This window comes from Papio anubis, chromosome 4, assembly GCF_008728515.1.
Source record: "Papio anubis isolate 15944 chromosome 4, Panubis1.0, whole genome shotgun sequence".
Taxonomy (NCBI): domain Eukaryota; kingdom Metazoa; phylum Chordata; class Mammalia; order Primates; family Cercopithecidae; genus Papio; species Papio anubis.
The window spans coordinates 272,796-297,416 of NC_044979.1; the positions used below are offsets into that span (position 1 = coordinate 272,796).

The 24,621-nt window shown below is 41.9% G+C and overlaps 1 protein-coding gene across 5 annotated transcripts in view; it reads left to right on the top strand.

Moving 5' to 3' along the window:
- WDR60 (WD repeat domain 60) overlaps positions 1 to 24,621 on the top strand; it is an 80,674-nt gene that overhangs the window by 11,013 nt on the left and 45,040 nt on the right. For 4 of the 5 annotated variants that reach the window (XM_031664967.1, XM_031664966.1, XM_031664964.1 and 1 more), the window contains 5 exons: positions 4,639 to 4,694; positions 7,085 to 7,139; positions 11,151 to 11,219; positions 22,552 to 22,629; positions 23,186 to 23,405. In XM_031664967.1, coding sequence (XP_031520827.1) covers positions 23,261 to 23,405 — 145 coding nt within the window. In that variant the 5' untranslated portion in view covers positions 4,639 to 4,694; positions 7,085 to 7,139; positions 11,151 to 11,219; positions 22,552 to 22,629; positions 23,186 to 23,260. The remainder of the gene's footprint in view (positions 1 to 4,638; positions 4,695 to 7,084; positions 7,140 to 11,150; positions 11,220 to 22,551; positions 22,630 to 23,185; positions 23,406 to 24,621) is intronic. The other variant, XM_021936496.2, reaches the window with a different exon arrangement.

The following is a 24,621-nucleotide window of genomic DNA, read 5'->3' on the forward strand; positions in this document are numbered from 1 at the left end:
GTTTTTTGTGTCTCTATCTCCTTTAGTTCTGCTCTGATCTTAGTTATTTCTTGCCTTCTGCTAGCTTTTGAATGTGTTTCCTCTTGCTTCTCTAGTTCTTTTAATTGTAATGTTAGGGTGTCAATTTTAGATCTTTCCTGCTTTCTCTTGTGGGCATTCAGTGCTATAAATTTCTCTCTACACCTTGCTTTAAATGTGTCCCAGAGATTCTGGTATGTTGTATCTTTGTTCTCATTGGTTTCAAAGAACATCTTTATTTCTGCCTTCATTTTGTTGTGTACCCAGTAGTCATTCAGGAGCAGGTTGTTCAGTTTCCATGTAGTTGAGTGGTTTTGAGTGAGTTTCTTAATCCTGAGTTCTAGTTTGATTGCACTGTGGTCTGAGAGACAATTTGTTATATTTTCTGTTCTTTTACATTTGCCGAGGAGCGCTTTACTTCCAACTATGTGGTCAATTTTGGAGTAAGTGCGATGTGGTGCTAAGAAGAATGTATATTCTGTTGTTTTGGGGTGGAGGGTTCTGTAGATGTTTATTAGGTCTGCTTGGTGCAGAGTTGAGTTCAATTCCTGGATATCCTTGTTAACTTACTGTCTTGTTGATCTGTCTAATGTTGACAGTGGGGTGTTAAAGTCTCCCATTATTATTTTGTGGGAGTCTAAGTCTCTTTGTAAGTCTCTAAGGACTTGCTTTATGAATCTGGGTGCTCCTGTATTGGTTGCATATATATTTAGAATAGTAAGCTCTTCTTGTTGAATTGATCCCTTTACCATTATGTAATGGCCTTCTTTGTCTCTTTTGATTTTTGTTGGTTTAAAGTCTATTTTATCAGAGACTAGGATTGCAACCCCTGCTTTTTTTTGTTTTCCATTTGCTTGGTACATCTTCCTCCATCCCTTTTTTTGAGCCTATGTGTGTCTCTGCATGTGAGATGGGTCTCCTGAATACAGCACACTGATGAGTCTTTACTATTTATCCAATTTGCCAGTCTGTGTCTTTTAATTGGAGCATTTAGCCCATTTATATTTAAGGTTAATATTGTTATGTGTGAACTTGATCCTGTCATTATGATGTTAGCTCGTTATTTTGCTCGTTAGTTGATGCAGTTTCTTCCTAGCCTCGATGGTCTTTACATTTTGGCATGTTTTTGCAGTGGCTGGTACTGGTTGTTCCCTTCCCATGTTTAGTGTTCCTTTCCATGTTTAGTGCTTCCTTCAGGAGCTCTTGTAGGGCAGACCTGGTGGTGACAGAATCTCTCAGCATTTACTTGTCTGTAAAGGATTTTATTTCTGCTTCACTTATGAAACTTAGTTTGGCTGGATATGAAATTCTGGGTTGAAAATTCTTTTCTTTAAGAATGTTGAATATTGGCCCCCACTCCTGGCTTGGAGAGTTTCTGCCAAAAGATCTACTGTTAGTCTGATGGGCGTCCCTTTGTGTGTAACCCGACCTTTCTCTCTGGCTGCCCTTAACATTTTTTCCTTCATTTCAACTTTGGTGAATCTGACAATTATGTGTCTTGGAGTTGCTCTTCTCGAGGAGTATCTTTGTGGTGTTCTCTGTATTTCCTGAATTTGAATGTTGGCCTGCCTTGCTAGGTTGGGGAAGTTCTCCTGGATAATATCCTGCAGAGTGTTTTCCAACTTGTTTCTATTCTCCCTGTCACTTTCAGGTGCACCGGTCAGACGTAGATTTGGTCTTTTCACATAGTCCCATATTTCTTGGAGGGCTTATTCATTTCTTTTTACTCTTTTTTCTCTAAACTTCTCTTCTCGCTTCGTTTCATTCATTTGATCTTCAATCACTGATACCCTTTCTTCCAGTTGATCAAGTCGGTTACGGAAGCTTGTGCATTTATCACGTAGTCCTCATGTCATGGTTTTCATCTCTATCAGATCGTTTAAGGACTTGTCTGCATTGGTTATTCTAGTAGCCATTCGTCAAATCTTTTTTCAGGGTTTTTAGTTTCTTTGCGATGGGTTTGAACTTCCTCCTTTAGCTTGGAGAAGTTTGGTTGTCTGAAGTCTTCTTCTCTCAACTCATCAAAGTCATTCTCTTTCCAGCTTTGTTCTGTTGCTGTCGAGGAGATGCGTTCCTTTGGAGGGGGAGAGGCGCTGTGATTTTTAGTATTTCCAGCTTTTCTGTACTGCTTTTTCCCCGTCTTTGTGGTTTTTATCTACATTTGGGCTTTGATGATAGTGACATACAGATAGAGTTTTGATGTGGATGTCCTTTCTGTTTGTTATTTTTCCTTCTAACAGTCAGGACCCTCAGCTGCAGGTCTGTTGGAGTTTGCTGGAGGTCCACTCCAGACCCTGTTTGCCTGGGTATCAGCAGCGGAGGCTGCAGAAGAGTGAATATTGCTTTGCTGTCTGATCGTTCCTCTGGAAGCTTCGTCTCAGAGGTGTATCTGGCCGTGTGAGGTGTGAGGTGTCAGTCTGCCCCTAGTGGGGGATGTCTCCCAGTTAGGCTACTCGGGTCAGGGACCCACTTTAGCAAACAGTCTGTCCGTTCTCAGATCTCAAACTCCGTGCTGGGAAAACCACTACTCTTCAAAGCTGTCAGACAGGGACATTTACATCTGCAGAGGTTTCTGCTGCCTTTTGTTTGGCTATGCCCTGTCCCCAGAGGTGGAGTCTACAGAGGCAGGCAGGCCGTCTTGAGCTGTGGTGGGCTCCACCCAGTTCCAGCCTTCTGGCAGCCTTGTTTACTTACTTAAGCCTCAGCAATGGTGGGTGCCCCTCCCCTAGCCTCGCTGCTGCCTTGCAGTTAGATCTCAGACTGCTGTGCTAGCAATGAGGGAGGCTCCATGGGCGTGGGACCCTCCGAGCCAGGCCCGGGATATAATCTCCTATTGTGCCCTTTGCTAAGACCCTTGGTAAAGCGCAGTGTTAGGGTGGGAGTGACCCAATTTTCCAGGTGTCGTGTGTCTCAGTTTCCCTTGACTAGGAAAGGGAATTCCCTTCCCCCTTGCGCTTCCCGGGTGAGGTGATGCCTTGCCCTGCTTCAGCTCTCACTTGTTGGGCTGCACCCACTGTCCAACACGCCCCAGTGAGATGAACCCCGTACCTCAGTTGGAAGTGCAGAAATCACCCGTCTTCCATGTTGCTCACGCTGGGAGCTGGAGGCTGGAGCTGTTCCTATTTGGCCATCTTGGCGCAGATCCCCTCACCTTTATCGTTTTAAAAAGCAATTTTTTTTTTTTGAGACGGAGTCTCGCTCTGTTGTCCAGGCTGGAGTGCAGTGGTGTGATCTCCGCTCACTGCAAGCTCCACCTCCGGGGTTCACGCCAGTCTCCTGCCTCAGCCTCCTGAGTAGCTGGGACTACAGGCGCCCACCACTACTTTTGTATTTTTAGTAGAGACGGGGTTTCACTGTGTTAGCCAGGATGGTCTCCATCTCCTGACCTCGTGATCCTCCCACCTTGGCCTCCCAAAGTTCTGGGATTACAGGCGTGAGCCACCATGCCCAGCAAAAGCAATTTTTTTAGAGATGGGTTCTAGCTGTGTTGCCTAGGCTGATCTTGAACTCCTGGCCTCAAGCTACTTCAGTCTGCCAAATGGATGGGATTAGGATGTGAACCACTATGCCTGCCATACTTTTATCCTTTTCAAGATTGGATCATCTCCTTTCTGCTCCTGAAAGTAGTGGATTCAAGTGATCGCTTGTAAATACCTTTTTCAGCCCAGGACTCTCCTGTCCAGAGTGTTAGTCCTGAGGGACTGTGTGATGAGGCCACAGGATTTTGACGACAACGTGCTGAGCTTTTTCTCAGCTCTGCCATTTGCAGGCCATCTGGGTGAGCAGCGTTACCTGCCTCCCTGTGTGGTAGGTGCTGAGATAATCACAGCACGCTTCTCCTGGCCCCACGTGCAGCCTGACTGGCTGCCATCACCACAGCCAGGGCCCCCCAGTGCTATGCGCTGCTTGCCCACACCCAGGTCTGACTCTTACCGTTAACTTGATGACTTTTTTTTCTCTTCCCTTTTTATATCTAGTCAGTAAATCATAATTTTTCCTACCCAGCACTAGTGATTTTATTTTTTTCCCATTCCAATTCATTTTATGGACCACAACACATTGTTCTGTTAAACATAACACTTTTTTCTGATTAATTTTGTAAAGTTTTTGTTTTTGTTTTTGAGATGATGTCTCGCTCTGTTGCCCAGGCTGGAGTGCAGTGGCGTGATCTCGGCTTACTGCAACCTCCACCTCCTGGGTTCAAGTAATTATCCTGCCTCAGCCTCCTGAGTAGCTGGGACTACAGGAGTGTACCACCACGCCCAGCTAATTTTGTATTTTTAGTAGAGATGGGATTTCTCCGTGTTGGTTACGCTGGTCTCTAACTCCCAACCTCAGGTGATCCACGCACCTTGGCCTCCCAAAGCGCTGGGATCACAGGCATGAGCCACCGCGCCTGGCATAATCACCCTTTTATATATACTTTTATCCATTTTCTTTACATTTAATTATCTAATTTACTAAAAATAGCTGGCAAAAATAGTTATTTAAAAGATACTTGTGGTGTAGATGCTATTGTTAAATTTTCAATCCATTCTTGTTTTATGGGGTTTACTAATTATGCTTACTTCATTCCCATATGTTAATAAATGGTTATGGGATTATTCTTTTGTTTGCTAGAACGGTGAACACAGAAATCGAGGTGCAAGCTCAAAGAGAGATGCGACCAGCAGCCAGTAAGGATCGCGCGCCCTGTGGTCGACCTTGACGTGTGCCGCTCTCGTGGAATGCTTCAGGGAATTTTCTTACTGGCTCCAGTGGTGGCCAGTCTGTGGGAATCAGTTATACTTCATTTTCTCTAGATTTTACCCCTTAGCCCCTCCAAATGGGTTGGTATGTTTTAGGAATACTAGAGGAGCTTGGAAACTTATTATGAAATTATTAGTTTTTTATTTTGCCTTTTAAATTAATTATATTTATTTATATTTTTTCCATTTTAATATTATTGTTTCTATTTATTGCCTCAGGATCTGTTTTTGTCCTTTTTAACATTTGCTCATGCAAAATTAGAAAATTGGTACTGACTTTGGGGAGAATAATTCACTTGGGAGCCTCTTCATGTGCAAGAGGGCGTCCTCCCTGCCTGAAGTTAAAGATCCACAGGTGGGCGGTTTCGCCCCTTTACAGACCTGAGCAAACCATTCTGGTTCACAGCCACTAAAAACAGTGCATGCCGGCAAGTCCCCCTCTGCCCATTGTTTGTTGCTTGTGAACACCCAGGAGGGAACATTCCACCCTGATGCCTTGGCAGAGACCCCCAGAGCTGGGGGTGGGGGTCAGCCTTGGTCGGAATTTCCTATCTACCTTTTAGTTGCAGTGTTGGGTGGCCTTTCGCTAAAGCAATGATGATAATTCCTGTGTCGTGTGGGTTTTGCGAAGATTATAGATTAATTGGAGTTTCTGTATAAACTCTTTTTTTTTTTTTGAGACAGAGTCTCACTTTGTCACCAAGGCTGGAGTGCAGTGGTGCGATCTTGGCTCACTGCAACCTCCGCCTCCCAGGTTCAAGCTGTTCTGCCTCAGCCTCCCGAGTAACTGGAACTACAGGCACACACCACCACGCCCAGCTAATTTTTGTATTTTTGGTAGAGATGGGGTTTTGCCATGTTGGCTAGGCTGGTATCGAACTCCTGGCCTCAAGTGAGCCACCCACCTTGGCCTCCCAAAGTCTGGGATGACAGGCGTGAGCCACTGCGCCTGGCCTAAACTCTCATATATAAGCCCTATACTTTAATTTGTTCTTTCTGACAATCAGATTTTGTAATCCTTTTTCAAAGATTAGAAAACCCAGGTTAAATGTCTTACCCAAAATTTTACAAGTTTGGGCAAAGCTAACACTTAAACCTCGGGTGTCCGTTCCTGGGTTTTATACTCTGCATGTCCACTAGAAGGCACAAGAAGACTCTTTTGCTCAATTCAGCACTTTTGTTAAACCACATGGTATATTGGTATGAATGAAAGTTTAAAAATTGAGAATCAGTTTGATATTTTGCACATCTTTATTTTAGGTCCTAACTAACATGAAATGTGATTTAAAAGTAAAACATATTTCAAGATAAATCTTTCTTTTAGAAATATCTTTTATTTTATGTTTGTATTACATATTATATATTTTATTTTATATTTAATATAAAATAGTATTTCAGACAGACCAATAAAATTATAGAAAATTTCTAGAACTCTGTTTTTTGAGACGGAGTCTTGCTCTGTTGCCTAGGCTGGAGTGCAGCGGCATGATCTTGGCTAACTGTAACCTCCACCTCCCTGGTTCAAGCAATTCCCCTGCCTCAGCCTCCCAAGTAGCTGGGATTACAGGCACATGCCACCATGACTGGCTAATTTTTTTGTATTTTTAGTAGAGATGGAGTTTCACTGTGTTTGCCAGACTGGTCCCGAGCTCTTGACCTCAGGCAGTCTGCCCACCTCGGCCTCCCAAAGTGCTGGGATTACAGACGTGAGCCCCGCACCCGGCCAAGAACTCCTAAAGAATGTAGATTTGCACTCACACACAAGTTTGTTAAAACATGTAATTTCTTCTCTGGAAGATATTTTCTGTCTTGAATTATCGCTAAAAGTGTAAGAATGCTAGGAAGACTTTAACATTTATTGCTCTAATAAAACATGCTTTGCTAACCTGCAACAGTTTTTTTTTTTTTAATTATTTTTTGAGAAAGGGTCTTGCTCTGTCACCCAGGCTGGAGTGCAGTGGCACAATCATGGCTCACTGCAGCTTCAAACTCCTGGGCTCAAGCAATCCTCCTGCCTCAGCCTCCCAAGTAGCTGAGACTAAGGCATGTGCCACCATGCCAGGCTAATTTTTTATTTTTGTAGAGATGGGGTCTACTCTGTTGCCCAGGCTGGTCCCGAACTCCTGGCCTTAAGCGATCCTCCTGCCCCAGGCTCCCAAATAGCTGGGATTACAAGTACAAGTCGTTGCCGCTGGTTATAGTAGTTCTTAATCGTATCAAAATATTGTTAAGAACTTTCACTGATACGGAAAATGTTTTATATTTTAAAAGCGCTCATTTAAAAGTAAATTTTGATTTTGATTATGTTTGCTTTCCAGGTATGCTGAGAATTTAGTAAGGAATCACGGAAAAGATAAAGATTCAAGACGGAAGGTAAGGCAGTCTCCACTGAGGATACATCGATTTTATGGTACATTCAGATTAGCCATCCTCTTAGTTTGGGCTTCCCCTTGAAAGCAGAGGCTGAGACAGGGCTCATTTGCAGATGGTTTATTTGAGTGGTGATTCCAGAAGGCACACTAGAGACTTACTTTAGGCTAGAAGACGCAAATAGGTTGAAAGTAAAAAGCTGGACAAAGAGAATCTGTCAAACAGCAGCTATGAGAGGGCTGGACTGGCTATACTAATATCAGATAAAACAGATTTTGAGACAGAAAGTGTTACTAGAGATAGACAATTCAGAATGACCAAATAATTAGTTCAGCAAGGAGATGTAACAATTGTAAATGAATATTTACCTAACAAGAGGGCCCCAAAACACAAGCAGCAAAACCTGACAGAGTTGAAGGGAGAAACAGGCAATTCACAATAATAGGAACTTTAGCACCCCACTTTGAATCACAGATAGGACAATATTTTATGGTAACAAATTAGGTAATTTAGATGAACGGACAAATTCCTAGAGACTATCAGTTACTAAACCTGCTAGAAGCAATAGGCTGAACTGACCTATAGTAAGTCAAGAAATTACGTTTATGTTAAGAATCTCCCCACAAAGTAGCTCAGGCTCTGATGGCTTCTCTGGCAAATTCTACCAAGCACATGTTATTAATAGTCACTTGTGACTAACACACATGCGTAATCCCTCTCCTTGCATAATTGTTTCCACGTGTTAAGCTACCTTGTGACATGTATTTATGCACCAGGAGAATTGTACCCTGTGCTGAGCTTGTCACTTAGCACATCAGCGTTTCTCCACAGTCTTCATTATCTCCACCATCTCCAATAGTATCATAAGAGGAGTCTTCATAACGATTACTTAGTAACTAAAATAGCACACTGTGGAGTTAGGGTTATTATTAAACCATTTTCCTCTTTTTGTTTTGTTATTACAGATAATGTGGCAAGCATATTTTGAATTTTATGAATTATTTCTGGAGAATAATTTTTTCTTTTTTGGTAGTTATCTGAAACCCATGACCTTGAGATAATCATATTTAACAATTTTCTGCCATATATATATATATATATATATGCACTGAGTTGGAGTCTTGCTCTGTCTCCCAGGCTGGAGTGCAGTGGCGCGATCTCAGCTCACCTCAACCTCTGCCTCCTGGGTTCAAGTGATTCGTGCCTCAGCCTTCCGAGTAGCTGGGATCGCAGGCATGCGCCACCGCACCCAGCTAATTTTTGTGTTTTTAGTAGAGACAGGGTTTCACCATGTTGGCCAGGCTGATCTTGAACTCCTGACCTCAGGTGATCCACCTGCTTCGGCCTCCCAGAGTGCTGGGATTACAGGCAGGAGCCACCGCGCTCAGCCTTCGTGCCATATTTTTATGAATTGCTTTATTCTATATCCGTACACAAACATGATTTTACATAAATTAGGTCATACGGCACCTGTTGTTTTGACGCAGATGTTTTATTTATTTAATTTTGGTGGTGGTGGTGGTGGGATTGCTTATTATCTGGCTATAGCCACACATTTACCACAGAAAAAAAAAGACCTACAAATATTTCTCATATAATCTTTTATAATCATATCTTGGTATGTATATTTGGGAATTTGGAAGCCAGTTTTAAACATTTATGCGCACACACACACACAGCCCTCCTGTTCTTCCTAGTTCATTGTGGAAATCCCTCCAGTTTGGATGTTATAGATCTACTGTGTTATTTTTGTGGATACATTTCTTGAAGTGGAATTGTGGAATTATTGGATGAAAACATATAGATTTATTTTCCTTTTTTTTTCATGTTTCCCAATTTTTTCTCTAAGCTCCAGGTTGGCGTTGTTAACTAGAATTATAACGTGAGCCACATTTATAATTTTAAATTTTATTTTTTATTTTTATTTAAAAAAATATACCAGATGTTCGAGACCAGCCTGGGCAGCATAGGAATTCCTCATCTGTATAAAAACAACAACAACAAAAGATTTTAAAAAGGCCAGGTGTGGTGGCTCGGGCCTGTAACCCCAGCCCTTTGGGAGGCCAAGGCAGGGGCATCACCTGAGGTCAGGAGTTTGAGACCAGCCTGACCAACATGGTGAAACTCCATCTCTACTAAAAATACAAAAATTAGCCAGGCGTGGTGGTGGACTCCTGTAATCCCAGCTACTTGGGAGGCTGAGGCAGGAGAATTGCTTGAACCCGGGAGGTGGAAATTGCAGTGAGCCGAGATCGCATCACTGCACTCCAGCCTGGGCCATGGAGCGAGACTCTGTCTCAAAAAAAAAAAAAAAAAAAAAATAGAGGTGGGGTCTTGCTGTGTTGCCCAGACTGGTCTCGCACTTCTGGGCTCAGGTGATCCTCCTGCCTCAGCCTCCTAAAGTACTGGGATTACAGGTGCGAGCCACCACACCTGGCCTATAATTTTACGTTTTCTTATAAACATACAAAAGAAACATGAAATTAATTTCATAACATCTTATATAATCCAATAAATCTAAAATAGTATCTGTGCAACCTATAATCAGTATAAAAATTATCAATGAGGTAACCAATGGGATATTTTACATTCTTTTTTTTTTCTTTTCCAGAGGAGTAAAATATATGATGTGTTTTTTTCTAGAAAAATTTCAGTTCATTGTGAACGTATTTAACAGCTTGTTTTGGCTCTGATTAGATCCACATTTTACAGCAGCAACACTGAATTTATCTTGATTCAATTCTTTAGCATTTATGGAGTGCCTGCTATGTGCCAGAATAGTTTTCTGGACATATGGAAAGTTCTTTTTCTGTTTTCTTCATGAATAATACATTATATTGTCACCAGTTTTAGGCACTGCCTAGTTTTGGGTAGTCACTTGTTTTTTTTTTTTTGAGACTGAGTTTCGCTCTTGTCACCCAGGCTGGAGTGCAGTGGTGTGATCTCAGCTCACCACAACCTCTGCCTCCTGGGTTCAAGAGATTCTCCTGCCTCAGCCTCCCAAGTAGCTGGGATTGCAGGTACCTGCCACCCTGCCTGGCTGATTTTTTTTATTTTTAGTAGAGACGGGATTTCACCATGTTGGCCGGGCTGGTCTCAAACTCCTGACCTCAGGTGATCTACCCTCCTCAGCCTCCCAGAGTGCTGGGACTATAGGCGTGAGCCACCACGCCTGGCCTGAGTAGTGACTTCTTTTTTTTTTGGAGACGGAGTCTCGCTGTGTCCCCCAGGCTGGAGTGCAGTGGCGCGACCTCGGCTCACTGCAAACTCCGCCTCCCGGGTTCACGCCATTCTCCTGCCTCAGCCTCCTGAGTAGCTGGGACTACAGGCGCCCACTACCGCGCCCGGCTAATTTTTTGTATTTTTAGTAGAGACGGGGTTTCACCGTGGTCTCGATCTCCTGACCTTGTGATCCGCCCGCCTCGGCCTCCCAAAGTGCTGGGATTACAGGCGTGAGCCACCGCGCCCGGCCCTGAGTAGTGACTTCTAAGTGCATAGATCTTCCTAGCATCGTTGACAAAGGTGACATTTGCAAGGTGTTTTCTTCATCACACACAGGGATCCGGGCTTCTTGTGTGTCCTTTTATCCGGTCCTCTCACTGCTGCTGTGAAGCAGATGCTGTAATTCTGATTTTTCAGAAGAGAAAGCTGAGGCACAGAGGGTTGAAGATACTTGCTCTAAGCTCTAAGTCACACAGTTTGTCAGCCCCAGACTGGGACCCGCATCCCAGAGCGTGAGTTTCGCAGTCTGTGCACCTGTGGAATCTCACCTGTGTCCTGCTGCTGAGGGCCGGTGGGCTCTGTGGGGAGCTGTGTGGCGTCTTGTCTCCTGGAATCTCACCTGTGTCCTGCTGCTGAGGGCCGGTGGGCTCTGTGGGGAGCTGTGTGGCGTCTTGGCTCCTGGAATCTCACCTGTGTCCTGTCTGCTGAGGGCCGGTGGGCTCTGCGGGGAGCTGCGTGGCTCCTGGAATCTCACCTGTGTCCTGGCTGATGGGGCTGTTCTCTCTCCATTAGCATGGCCATGAGGAAGGTTCTTCCGTGTGGTGGAAGCTGGACCAGAGGCCAGGAGGCGAGGAAACTGTGGTAAGGAGAGTACTTCGTCTTATAGTTTTGCAATCCTGTCCCAGCACAGACTTCCACTCACATTTCCTTGCTTTCCTGTCAGCATTTTACTAGTGTAATTATTGTCCCTTTCAGATAGCAGAACATGAGCATGAAGGGACAGATGAGATTTTCATATGAAATTCACACTTGGAGTTGTTTGAAGTCCTTGGTCTTGTTGAAAGCCATCTGGGTTGTGGGGGTCAAGGAATGTAACTGGGTTGTGTGCACACCGTCAGGTACTCGAGCCTCTTTCTTTCTGGAAGAGGAGAGGATTTTGCAAAGAAATTGGAGGGAAGAGGTTTAGGGTGAATGAACAGACAGCCTTCTCATTATTGTTCTGTGTAAATTGAAGAAAGTGAGGAGATTTGAAGACACCTAATAGAGAAATCACAAAAGACATGATCCAGGCCATGGTTGCTGAGAATTATACAAGGTTATAAATAATTTTCAGAATATATATGCAAAACCGGAGAGATCAAGGAATTGTAAGTATCCTCATATGAGGGAAGAATTGCGGACGGGGCCTCTGAAGGACGTAGTGCAGAGCTTGATGGAGAGCACGTGGGGCTTTCCTGGGGCGGGTGAACTCCTGGTAATGGGGGTTTCTTGTTCCTTCTCAGGGGTGTGTCCCCCAGTGTGGTTCTAGCTCTGCACAGAAGTGACGGTGTCTGCTCCATTCCCCACTGTCTCCTCACCTGGCTGAGTACCTGGCCCACACTAAGTGTGTTGTGAGTGTTTGCAGAGTGGATGAACTGTAGTTTCAAAATCCTGGCCAGACATAGGACATGACTAAGAGCCACTGGGTCTGCTGAGTTGAGCAAGAATAAGAAATGTGATGCTATTAGTTTTCATTTAAAGTTCCTGTTTTTGTTCTTTTTGTCAGCAAGTGTTGTATTTATTGATACAATAAATGTATATATTATTTAATATAATGTACAATGACTTTATATGATAATGTGCCAAGAGGACCTTATTTATTTTTTATAAGACTTTATTATTTTTTATTTTATATTTATTGTGAGACAGGGGGTCGCTCTGTTGCCCAGGCTGGGCATGATCATAGCTAAATGCAGCCTCAGACTCTTGGGCTCAAGTGATTCTCCTGACTCAGCCTTTCGAGTAGTTGGGACCATAGGCATAAGACACTACTCCTGGCTAAGACTTTATTTTTTTTTAGAGCAGTTTTATGTTTCCATCAAAATTGAGAGGAAGGGGCTAGGCGTAGGCTCACCCCTGTAATCCCAGTACTTTGGGAGGCCGAGGTGGGCAGATCACCTGAGGTCAGAAGTTCGAGACCAACCTGGCCAACATGGCGAAACCCCATCTCTACTAAAAATACAAAATTAGCGGGGCGTGGTGGCGGGCACCTGTAATCCCAGCTACTCGGGAGGCTGAGGCAGGAGAATTGCTTGAACCCAGGAGGTGGAGGTTGCAGTGAGCTGAGATTGAGCTGTTGTACTCAGGCCTGGGCAACAAGAGCAAAACTCCATCTCAAAAAAAAAAATATTGACAGGAAGATACAAAGATTTCCCATATACTCCCTCGCCCCCACACATGAATAACCTCCCCCATTATCAACATACCCTGGCAGAATGAAGCCTACATCGATGTGTCATTATCATCGAAGTCCAAGATTTATGTTAGGGTTCGCTCTTGGCCTTAAACATTCTGTGGGTTTGGGCAAATGGACCGTGATGTGGATCCGCCACAGGGCATCATGCAGAGTGGTTGCACTGCCCTAAAAACCCCTGTGCTCTGACTGTTCATCCCTCCCTCCCCCCTTATTCGTGGTAATCACTGATCTTGTCTGTGTCTGTATAGCTTTGCCCTTTCCGGAGTGTCTTATACAGCCACTCCTCAACGTATGACAGGGTTGCATCCCAGTAAACCCATAGTAAGTTGAAAGTATCGTGATTTGAAAATGCATTTAATATGCCTAAACTACCGAAGCTTAGCCCAGCCTACCTTAAATGTGCTCCAAACACTTATCTTACAGTTGGCAAAATCATTTGACACAAAACCTATTTTGTAATAAGGTGTTTAATATCTCATATAATGTATTGACTGCAGCACACTGTAGAGTGTTGGTTGTTCAGCCTCTTGGTCACGTGGCTGCCTGGGAGGTGTGGCTGCTGCTGCTGCCAGCATCATAACAGTATCGTACCACATGTCATACCGCATATTGTACTGCATGTCACACCACATATCGTACCGTATATCACAGTGCATATCCTACTGCATAATCATACCGCATATTGTACCGTATGTCACACCGTATATCATGGTGCCTATCCTACCGTATATTGTACCGCATATTGTACTGCATGTCACACCACATATCGTACTGTATATCACAGTGCATAGCCTACTGCATATTGTACCATATATTGTACTGCATGTCACACCGTATATCATACCGTATATCATAGTGCATATCCTACTGCATATGATACCGCATATTGTACTACATGTCACACCGCATATCGTACCGTATATCACAGTGCATATCCTACTGCATATTGTACTACTGTGTCATGCTGTATATCATACCGTATATCATAGTGCATATCCTTCCGCATATTGTACCACATGTCACACCATATATCATACCGTATATCATAGTGCGTATCCTACCACATAGCATACCGTATATCATAGTGCATATCCTACCACATATCGTACCGCATATTGTACCACATGTCACACTGTATATCATACCATATATCATAGTGCATATCCTACCACGTATTGTACCGCATATTGTACCGCATGTCACACCGTATAGCATACCGTATATCATAGTGCATATCCTACCACATATCGTACCACATATTGTACTGCATGTCACACCACACATCGTACCGTATATCACAGTGCATATACTACTGCATATCGTACTGCGTGTCACACCGTATATCATACCATATATCATAGTGCATATCCTTCCGCATATTGTACCGCATATTGTACCGCATGTCACACCATATATCATACCGTATATACCGTATATCATAGTACATATCGTACCGCATATTGTACTGCATGTCACACCGTATATCATACCATATATCATAGTGCATAGCCTAACACGTATTGTACCGCATATTGTACCGCATGTCACACCGTATATCATACCATATATCATAGTGCATAGCCTAACACGTATTGTACCGCATATTGTACTGCATGTCACACCGTATATCATGGTGCGTATCCTACCACATATCCTTCTGCATATCATACTGCATGTCGCTAGTCCAGGAAAAAAACAAAATTCAAAGTACAGTTTCCACTCAGTGCGTTTTACTTTCGCACCATTGTAAAGTAAAAAAAAAATCATACGTTGAATCATTGTAAGTTGCAGATTGTCTGTGATTGGAATCATACTGTTTGTGACCTTTTCCAGATTGACTTCTTTCACTTAGCGATATGCATTTTAAGGTCCGTCTGTGTCTCTTCAAGGCTTAATAACTCATTTCTCCTAGTGCTGAATAATATCCATTGTAGGGATATACTGCAGGCTACCCACTCACTAACTGGAGGACATCTTGGTTGCTTCCAGGTTTTGGCAAGTATGAATAAATCTGCTGTAAACATCTGTGTGCAGGTTTTTGTGTGAACATGTTTCCAACTCTATTGGGTAACTACCAAGGAGTGTGATTGCTGGATCATATGATAAGAGTATGTTTAGTTTTGTTAGTAAATTGCCAAGCTGTCCTCCACAGTGGCCGTAGGATTTTACTTTCTCCAGCAATGAGTGAGAGTTCCTGTAGCTCCACATCCTCCCCTGCGTCTGGTGTTGTGGGTGTTCTGGTTAGGTGGGTAGTGGTATCTCACCGTCCTTTTAATTTACATTTTCCTGGTGACGTATGATGTGGAGCATCTTTTCGTATATTTGTTTGCCATCTGTATATCTTGTTTAGTGGGATGTCTGTTAAGGTCTTCAACCCATTTTTTAAATTGTTGAGTTTTAGGAGTTCTGTATGTATTTTGGATAACACTCCTTTATCAGTTGTCTTTTGCAAATATTTTCTGTCAGTCTGTGACTTGTCTTCTCTTCATGTTGACATTGTCTCTTACAGAAGTTTTTAATTTTAATGAAGTCCAGCTTATCAATTTTTTCTTTCATAGATTATGCTTTTGATGTTGTATCTAAAAAGTCATCTCCATACCAAAAGTCATCTAGATTTGTCCTGTGCTATTTCCTAAGAGTTTATAGTTTCGCATTTTACACTTAAGTCTGTGATCTGTTTTTTTTTTTTGAGACGGAGTCTCGCTCTGTCACCCAGGCTGGAGTGCTGTGGCCGGATCTCAGCTCACTGCAAGCTCCGCCTCCTGGGTTTACGCCATTCTCCTGCCTCAGCCTCCGGAGTAGCTGGGACTACAGGCGCCCGCCACCACGCCCGGCTAATTTTTTGTATTTTTAGTAGAGACGGGGTTTCACCGTGTTAGCCCGGATGGTCTTGATCTCCTGACCTCGTGATCCGCCCGTCTCGGCCTCCCAAAGTGCTGGGATTACAGGCTTGAGCCACCGCGCCCGGCCTGTGATCTGTTTTGAGTGTGTTTTCTTGAAGGGTGTAAGGTCTTTGTCTAGTTATCGTGTGACTGTTTATTTGTTCCAGAACCATTTTTTGTAGAGACTGTCTTTCATTCATTGTACTGTATTGCTGTTGCTCCCTTTTCAAACATCAGTTGACATATTTATGTGGGTCTACTTCTGGGCTTTTGTTCTGTTGCGTTCATCTATTTGTCCAGTCTTTTCGCCAGTACACACTGTCTTGATTGCTGTAGCTTTGTAGTGGGTCTTGACATCAGGTCATGTCAGTTCTCCAGCTTTGTTCTCCTTCAATGTCGTGTTGGTTATTCTGGATCTTCCGCCTCGACATGTAACTTTAGAGCTTTTTTGTCAATATTCATACAATTCTGAAACTTCGATTGAGATTGCATGCTATAGGTCAAGGTGGGAAAAACTGACATCTTGACAGATTTGAGCCTTATTTGTGAACATGGAATATCTCTCCCTTTATTTAGTTCTTTGTTTTGCTTAGCAGAGCTATATAGTTTTCCTCATAGAGATCTTGTACTTGTTTTGTTAGATTGATATCTATTTGAGTTTTGAGGGTGCTAATATAAGTAATAATGTGTTTTTAATTTCAGATTCTACTTGTTCCTTGCTGGTATATAGGAAAGAAATTGACTTTTGTGTACTCACCCTGTGTTCTGTGACCTTGCTTATTATTTCCAGTTGGTTTTTTTGTTATTGTTGTTCAGTTCTTTCAGATTTTCTGCACAGACTATCATATTATCTGTGAAGAAATTTTAATTTCTTCCTTCCCAATCAGTATACTTTTTATTTCCTTTTCTTATTTCATTAGTTAGAACTTCCAGCATGATGCTGACAAGGAGTGATGAGATGATATATTCTTTTGTTTTCAATCGTAGTGGGAAAACTTTGAGTTTCTCACTTAGGTATGATATTAGCTGTATTTTTTTTGTAGATGTTCTTTATCAAGTTGAGGAAATTTCTCTCTATTCCTAGTTTACTAAGAGTTTTATCATTAATGGTTGTTGGATTTTGTCAAATGTTTTTTCTCCATTTATGGATATGATCTCATGATTTTTCTCTTTTAGCCTGTTGATTTGATGGGTTACATTAATTGATCCTTGAATGTCGAAGCAGGCTTGCATACTTGGGATAAATGCCAGCTGATTGTGGCGTGTGATTCTTTTTATTTTTTATCTTTTATTTTTTTGAGGCAGGGTGTTACTCTGTCGCTCAGACTCAAGTGCAGTAGGGTGATCACGGCTCATTGTAGCCTCAACCTCTCATGCTCAAGCAATCTTACCACCTCAGCCTCCTGAGTAGCTGGAACTACAGGCATGAGCCGCCATGCCCAGCTAGTTTTTAAATTTTTTGTAGAGGCAGGGTCTTAAGATCTCACCCAGGCTGGTCTTGAACTCCTGGGCTCAAGTGATCTTACTGCCTTGGCCTCCCAAAGTGCTGGGATTACAGGTGTGAGCCACTGTGCCTGGCCCTGTGTGATTCTTTGTATATATTGTTAGCTTCGATTTGGTACAATTTTGTTGCAGATTTTTGCATCTGTATTCATGAATGATATTGTTCTGTAGTTTGTTTTTTTTTTTCTTGTAATATCTTTATCTGGATCATACTGGCCTCATACAATGATTAAGGAAGTATTCTTTCTGCCTCTGTCCCCTGAAAGAGAGTGTAAAGAATTGTGTAATTTCTGTTTTTTTTTTTTTTTTTTGAGACAGAGTCTTGCTCTGTCTCCCAGGCTAAAGTGCAGTGCTGTGATCTTGGCTCGCTGCAACCTCTGTCTCCCGGGTGCAAGCGATCCTCCTGACTCAGCCTCCTGAGTAGCTGGGACTGCAGGTGCCTGCCACCACACCCAGGTAATTTTTGTATTTTTAGTAGAGACGGGGTTTCAGCATGTTGGCCAGGCTAGTCTCAAACTCCTGACCTCAGGTGATTCACCCATCTCAGATCTGACTGCCTTGGCCTCCCAAAGTGCTGGGATTACAGGTGTGAACCACTGTGCCCAGGTAAGAATTGTATAATTTCTTTATTAAATGTTTGGTAGAATTCACCAGTGCTAGTGCTTTCTAGCACTGGCTGGGCCTTGTGTTTTCTTTTTTAGAAGGTTATTATTGACTCGATTTCTTTAAGAGGTATAGGCCTATTAAATTCTCTGTTTCTTCTAGTGTGAGTTTTAGCAACTGTGTCTTTCATGAAACTGGCCCATTTTACTAGGTCATCAGATTTATGGGCATAGAGTTGTTCGTGGTATTACTGGATTATCCTTTTAACGTCATGGGATCTGCAGTGATGTCCCCTCTTACTTTTCTGATGCTAATAATTTGGGTCTGCCCTCTTTTTCCCTTAGTTAGCTTGGCCTGAAAGTGTACTGATTTATCAATATTTTCAAAAAAGCCAACTTTTGATTTCATTGATTTTTCTCTGTTGATTTCCTATTTTTAATTTTATTGATTTCTGCTCTAATATTTCTTTTTTCTGCTTACTTCAGATTTAATTTGCTCTTATTTTTCTAGTTAATCCAAGCTCGAAACTTAGATGATTGATTTTAGATCTTTCTTCTTTTCTTTTTTTTTTTTTGAGACAGAGTCTCGCTCTGTCGCCCAGGCTGGAGTGCAGTGGCCAGATCTCAGCTCACTGCAAGCTCCGCCTCCCGGGTTCCCGCCATTCTCCTGCCTCAGCCTCCCGAGTAGCTGGGACTACAGGCGCCTGCCACCTCGCCCGGCTAGTTTTTTGTATTTTTTAGTAGAGACGGGGTTTCACCGTGTCAGCCAGGATGGTCTCGATCTCCTGACCTCGTGATCCACCCGCCTCGGCCTCCCAAAGTGCTGGGATTACAGGCTTGAGCCACCGCGCCCGGCCTCTTGTTTTCTAATATATGCATTCAACACTATAAATTGCCCTCTAAGCACTGCTTTTGTTTGCATTCCATAAATTCCGATAAGTTTGTTTTCATTTTTATTTAGTTCAAAATGCTTTTACATTTCTGAGATGTGTTTTGGAGCCTCTGTGTTATTTAGAAATATGTTGTTTAATCTTCACATATTGTGGAATTTTCCAGTTATTTTCCTGTTACTGGTTTCTAATGTGATTCCATTGTGCTCTGAGAGCAGATGTATAATTTCTGTTCTTTTATATTTGTTAAGATGTGTTTTATGGCCCAGAATGTGGGCTATCATGGTGAGTGTTATATGCGAGCTTGATAAGAATGTGTATTCTGCTGCTGTTGGGTGAAGCAGTCTAAAGCTGCCCCGTATACCCAGTTCACTGATGGTGCCGTGGAGTTCAGCTATATTCTTACTCATTTTCTGCCTGTTGGATCTGTCCATTTCTGATAGGGAGATGTTGAAGTCTCCAGCTATAATAGTGGATTCATCTATTTCTTCTTGCAGTTCTATTAGTTTTTGACATAAATAGTTTGACACTCTGTTGTTAGGCACATACATATTAAGGATTGTTATGTATTTCATTAAAGACATAAAATTGGCATCTTTATCATTGCGTAATGCCCTTCTTTATTCATGTTGACTCTCTTTACTTTGAAGTCTGCTGTGTCAGAAATTAATATAATAACTTTTGCTTTCTTTTGATTAGCGTGAGCATGGTATATTTTTCTTCATTTGGGTTTCTTGAAGACAATAAGTAGATGGATCTTGTTTTTTGATCCTCTCTGACAATCTCTGTCTTCTGATTGGTACATGTAGATCATTGATGTTCAAAGTGATTATTGAAATATTGGATTAGCGTCTACCATATTTGTCACTATTTTTTATTTGTTGCCCTTGTTATTTGTTCCTGGTTTTGTCTTTCATTCTTTTTTGCCTTTTGTGGTTTTAATGGAACATTTTATGATTCTGTTTTCTCTACTGTCTTAGCATATCAGTTAAAGGTTTTTTTTTTAACTTTTTAAAGTGGTTTTAATACATTTACAATCAATCCAAGTCCACTTTTAAATAAGACTGTACCACTCCCATTCCTTGTATCCTTGCTGTCATTCATTTTACTTGTGTATAAGCCGACATAAGCATGTTATCCCCTGGTATTGGCACAGGGTTGGTTCTTGGACCCCCTGTGGATACTAAAATCTGTAAACGCTCAAGTTCCTTAAATAAAATGGCATAGGATTTGCATATAACCTATGCATGTTCTTCCATGTACTTTAAGTCATCTCTAGATTGCTTATAAAACCTAATACTATGTAAATGCTATGTAAATAGTTGTTATACTGTATTTTAAAATTTGTATTATTTTTTATTTTTATTTTTCCAAATATTTTTGGTTTGTGGTTGGTTGAATCCGTGGATGTAGAACCCACAGATAAGGAGGGCTAACTATACGTATGCATACACAAACACACACACACACACACGAATAAATACCTAAGCATATGTAATTGAATGCATTTTTGTTACTATTATTCTGAACAAACTGTTTAGATCAATTAAGAAATAGAAAAGGAAAAGTTGTTTCCCATTATTTATTTTTTCTTCCATACTTTTCTTTTTTTTATGTTGACCCACGTTTCTGACCTATATTATTTTCTTTCTGATGTGGTTTGACTGTGTCCCCACCGAAATCTCAGCTTGAATTGTATCTCCCAGAATTCCCACATGTTGTGGGAGGGACCCAGGGGAGGTAATTGAATCATGGGGCCTGGTCTTTCCCGTGCTATTCTTGTGATAGTGAATAAGTTTCATGAGATATGATGGGTTTATCAGGGGTTTCCACTTTTGCCTCTTCCTCATTTTCTCTTGCTGCCGCCATGTAAGAAGTGCCTTTTGCCTCCTGCCATGATTCTGGGGCCTCCCCAGCCATGTGGAACTGGAAGTCCAATTAAACCTCTTTTTCTTCCCAGTCTCGGGTGTGTCTTTATCAGCAGCGTGAAAACGGACTAATACACCTTCTTTCTGAAGAACTTCTTTTTATGTTGCTTGCAAGACAGGTCTACTGGCAACAAATTCCCTCAATTTTGTTTGAAAGTCTTTATTTCTCCTTCACTTTGGAAGGATAATTTTGTAGAGTATATGTGTAATTTTGGGCTGGTGAATATTTTTCTCTCAGTACTTTAAACATTTCTCTATGCTGTCTTCTTGCTTCATGATATCTGAGAAGTTGAATGTAATCCTTTTTTTTTTTGAGATGGAGTTTCACTCTTGTTGCCTAGGCTGTAGTGCAGTGGTGTGATTTCAGCTCACTGCAACCTCTGCCTCCCAGGTTCAAGTGATTCTCCTGCTTCAGCCTTCTGAGTAGCTGGGATTATAGGCGAGCACTACCGTGCCCAGCTGATTTTTGTGTTTTTGTAGAGATGGGGTTTCACCATGTTGGTTAGGCTAGTCTCAAACTCCTGACCTCAGAAGATCTTCCTGCCTCAGCCTCCCAAAGTGCAGGGATTATAGGTGTGAGCCGCCATGCCCGGCCTGTAATTTTTATCTATGTTCCTCAGTAAAGTTGTTTTTCCCCCCATCTGGCTTCTTTTAGGATTTTGTCCTTATCTGTGATTTTCTGTAGTTTTGATAGAATATGCCTAAGTGTAGATTTTTTGACATTGATGTTGGTGTTCTATGAGCTTCCTGGATGTGTGGTTTGGTGTCTAACATCAATTTGGAGAAATTCTCAGTCATTATTCTATCAAATATTCTGTTCCTTTCTCTCTTCTTTTGCCATCCCCATTACACACGTGAATACCTTTTGCAGTTGTCCCACAGTTCTTGGATATTTTGTTCTGGTTTTTTTTGTTTTTTTTTTCCTTCCCGCTTTTTGTTCTCTTTGCTATTGAGTTTTGGGGGTTTCTGTTGAGGTATCATTAAGCACAGAGCCTTTTTTCTTCAGCTGTGTCCAGTTTACTAGTGAGCCCATCAGAGTCGTTCTTCACTTCTGTTTCTGTTGTTTTTGACCTTGAACTTTCCGTTCTGGTTGTTCTTAGGCTTTCCATCTCTCTGCTTGCATGCTATGAACTTTATCTCTTAGAGCTCTTAGGAAGTTACTCATGGTTGTTTTAAGCTCCTGTTCCGACAGTTCCAACATCCCTGCCATGTCCGGAACTGGTGCTTGCTCTGTCTCTTCAAACTGTATTTTCTGCTTTCTAGTATGCCTTGTAATTTCTTCTGGATTGTGCAGTGGCGCGATCTTGGCTCACTACAGCCTCTGCCCCCCCGGCTCAAGCAGTCCTCTCACCTCCGCCTCCGGAGTAGCTGGGACCATAGGTGCACACCACCATGCCCAGCTAATTGTTTGTACTTTTGGTAGAGATGAGGTTTCGCCATGTTGCCCACGCTGGTCTCCAACTCTTGAGTGCAAGTAATCTGCCTGCCTTGACCTCCCAAAGTGCTGGGATTAAAGGTGTGAGCCACAGTGCCTGGCCTATTTCTCTGTCTTTAATGGTGTAGATCAGCTGAGCACTATTCAGCGGGGAATATGTTCAAGGAGAAGAAATGGATTGCTGCACGTTTGAAGTTTATTTGTAAAACACTTAAACAAATTTTAGCCACCAGAATTACAGAATTACAGAACTACAGCCACCAGAATTACAGAGGTTTCCTGAAAAGAATGTTTACTGTATTCTGTTTTTGGTCCTACCTATAAGTTAGCAAGGGTATTTCTTAAAGGAATTTAACATTATGTTAGTTTTAAAAATACTTAGAGTTTCAAATTAGCAACATCAAATGAATCTCAGAAAACATATGTTTTCCCAGCCTATTTGCAATATTCAAGTTTATGATTGAATTTTTTGGTTTCATGTTTGATTTTTACCTCTAGGAAATTGAAAAGGAAGAAACTGATTTAGAACATGCTAGAGCTGATGCATATACAGCCAGTTGTGAAGATGATTTTGAAGTATGTATAAAAGTTAAAACTTTCCTTAGCTTAAAAATCATTTATTCTTAAACATCAGCTTATATATAGTAAATTTGATGCCCTTTTTATTCTTTTTATTAATCCTAATACTCAGTATCTATCTAGGTTTGATTTAGGTCAAGCTATTACCTATAAAATGCTTGCTATACTTCTACCAATACTTACCAATGTGATGTAATTAAATGATTTTATAATTTAACTCATATTTAAGTGCACTGCATAAAAAGTGTGTATGTAGGTATCTGTAAGAATACGTACACTTTCACGTTCTCAGTGCACGTGTTTGCACGTGGTGGTAATTGATAGGTCTTCTGTGTATGGTTCTGTATTGTGTGATTTATTTTTAGAGAAATAAAGGTAGCAGTTTGTATAGATGTATCTTCAAAAACATTAAAGTCAGGGAACTATAAATATCTTAGCTATAATAAGGACATTGTCTGTCTTAAGTTATAAGCTGTCATGTTTTGTTCAGTATGAGTGATAACGTAAAGTCAATTTGTCTTAAAGCGTTCCAAAAGATTGTTATTGTTTGCAGGACTACGAAGATGACTTTGAGGTTTGTGATAGTGATGATGATGAAAGCAGTAATGAACCTGAGTCAAGAGAAAAAATGGAAGAACTTCCTCTAGCTCAAAAAAAGGAAATACAAGAAATTCAAAGAGCTATTAATGCAGAAAATGAAAGGATTGGCGAGTTATCTTTGAAACTGTTTCAGAAGCAAGGTAGAACAGAATTTGAAAAGGAGCCCAGGACAGGTAAACAAATCAATGCTACTGATGGTGTCCATGCTCTTAGGGCTGTGTGTACTGAGCCCTCACAGATGCCATCACACACAGGCCTGCTCGAATAAGGTGGGCAGAGAAGTAACATCTTCCGCATGCTGGTGGTGCTGTGCCCTTGCAGCTACCACATAGGAGGCCCCCTGAAGACTTGAGCACGAGCACATCAAGAATTCTCTTACACAGAGAAGTTGCACATCACTATTCTGCTCAGCGCCCAGGCCTTAGGTTAGCTGAGGGCGCTGTGGCCCCACTCAGTGAGCACTGATGCTCCTGTTCTCCAGAGGGAGCTGAGGATACTGTGGCCCTCCTCAGTGGGCAGCCTGGCTTGCTTTTTCTTTGCAACCAGCGTTTTATCCATCTGTGAGCACATGCTCTTATTTTTCCTGATGATGTGCTCATTGAGTTTCCACAGAGGAATCATCATGGTTTTCCCTGGGGGTGTGGCAGTGTCCGCCAGTGAGTGCCTTCATGAGGCACGTGGTGACTGAGGGTTTGAGGTGCCTGTCAAGTCTTGGGACACAGTCAAACTGAGCCTGACACGAAGCATGCTCTTGATTCATTCTTTTTTCCTACAAGGACCTTTTTAAATTAAATTTAGAAATGTATTTTTTCTCCAAATTCTTAGCATCAGGATATAATGTTACTTGTAAGAGTAGGAATTAACGTTTCAAATCGCTTTAAAGGACAACTATGACTTTCTGATAAAACATGGGCACTGAGGGTAAAATAGGATAATGTTAAAATATTATTTGATGACATACTACTTTATTAGTAAAATATTCAGTAATGCAGCTAATTATAGTTAGTAATTAATATGATGCACTAATACAAATGAAGGTTTTGCAGAATGATTCTTTGTCTCACATTTTGTGCCTGCTACAGAGAGGGCAGAACTCAGCTGGGCAGTGCTGATAGAGCATTCTTTAAACTTATAGCAAAAGGGCACCTGTCCTGGTAGAGGTAAGGATCTGCCCCTTCTTCAGCCCTATTGCCTGGCTGAGGCTCAGGGACTGTTTCCCTCAGTTGCCCGTGGAGTAGCGCTGCACACAGGGAGGGTCTGTGTGCCACCAACACACAGGATTTCCTGACAGCATTAAAGCTTGTCTGCTCTGGAGTTGCTGAGAAGTGAACAGGATTTTATTCTTAACATTACTGGTTTTCTTAGCAGATCTATGAATAACCTTCTTTT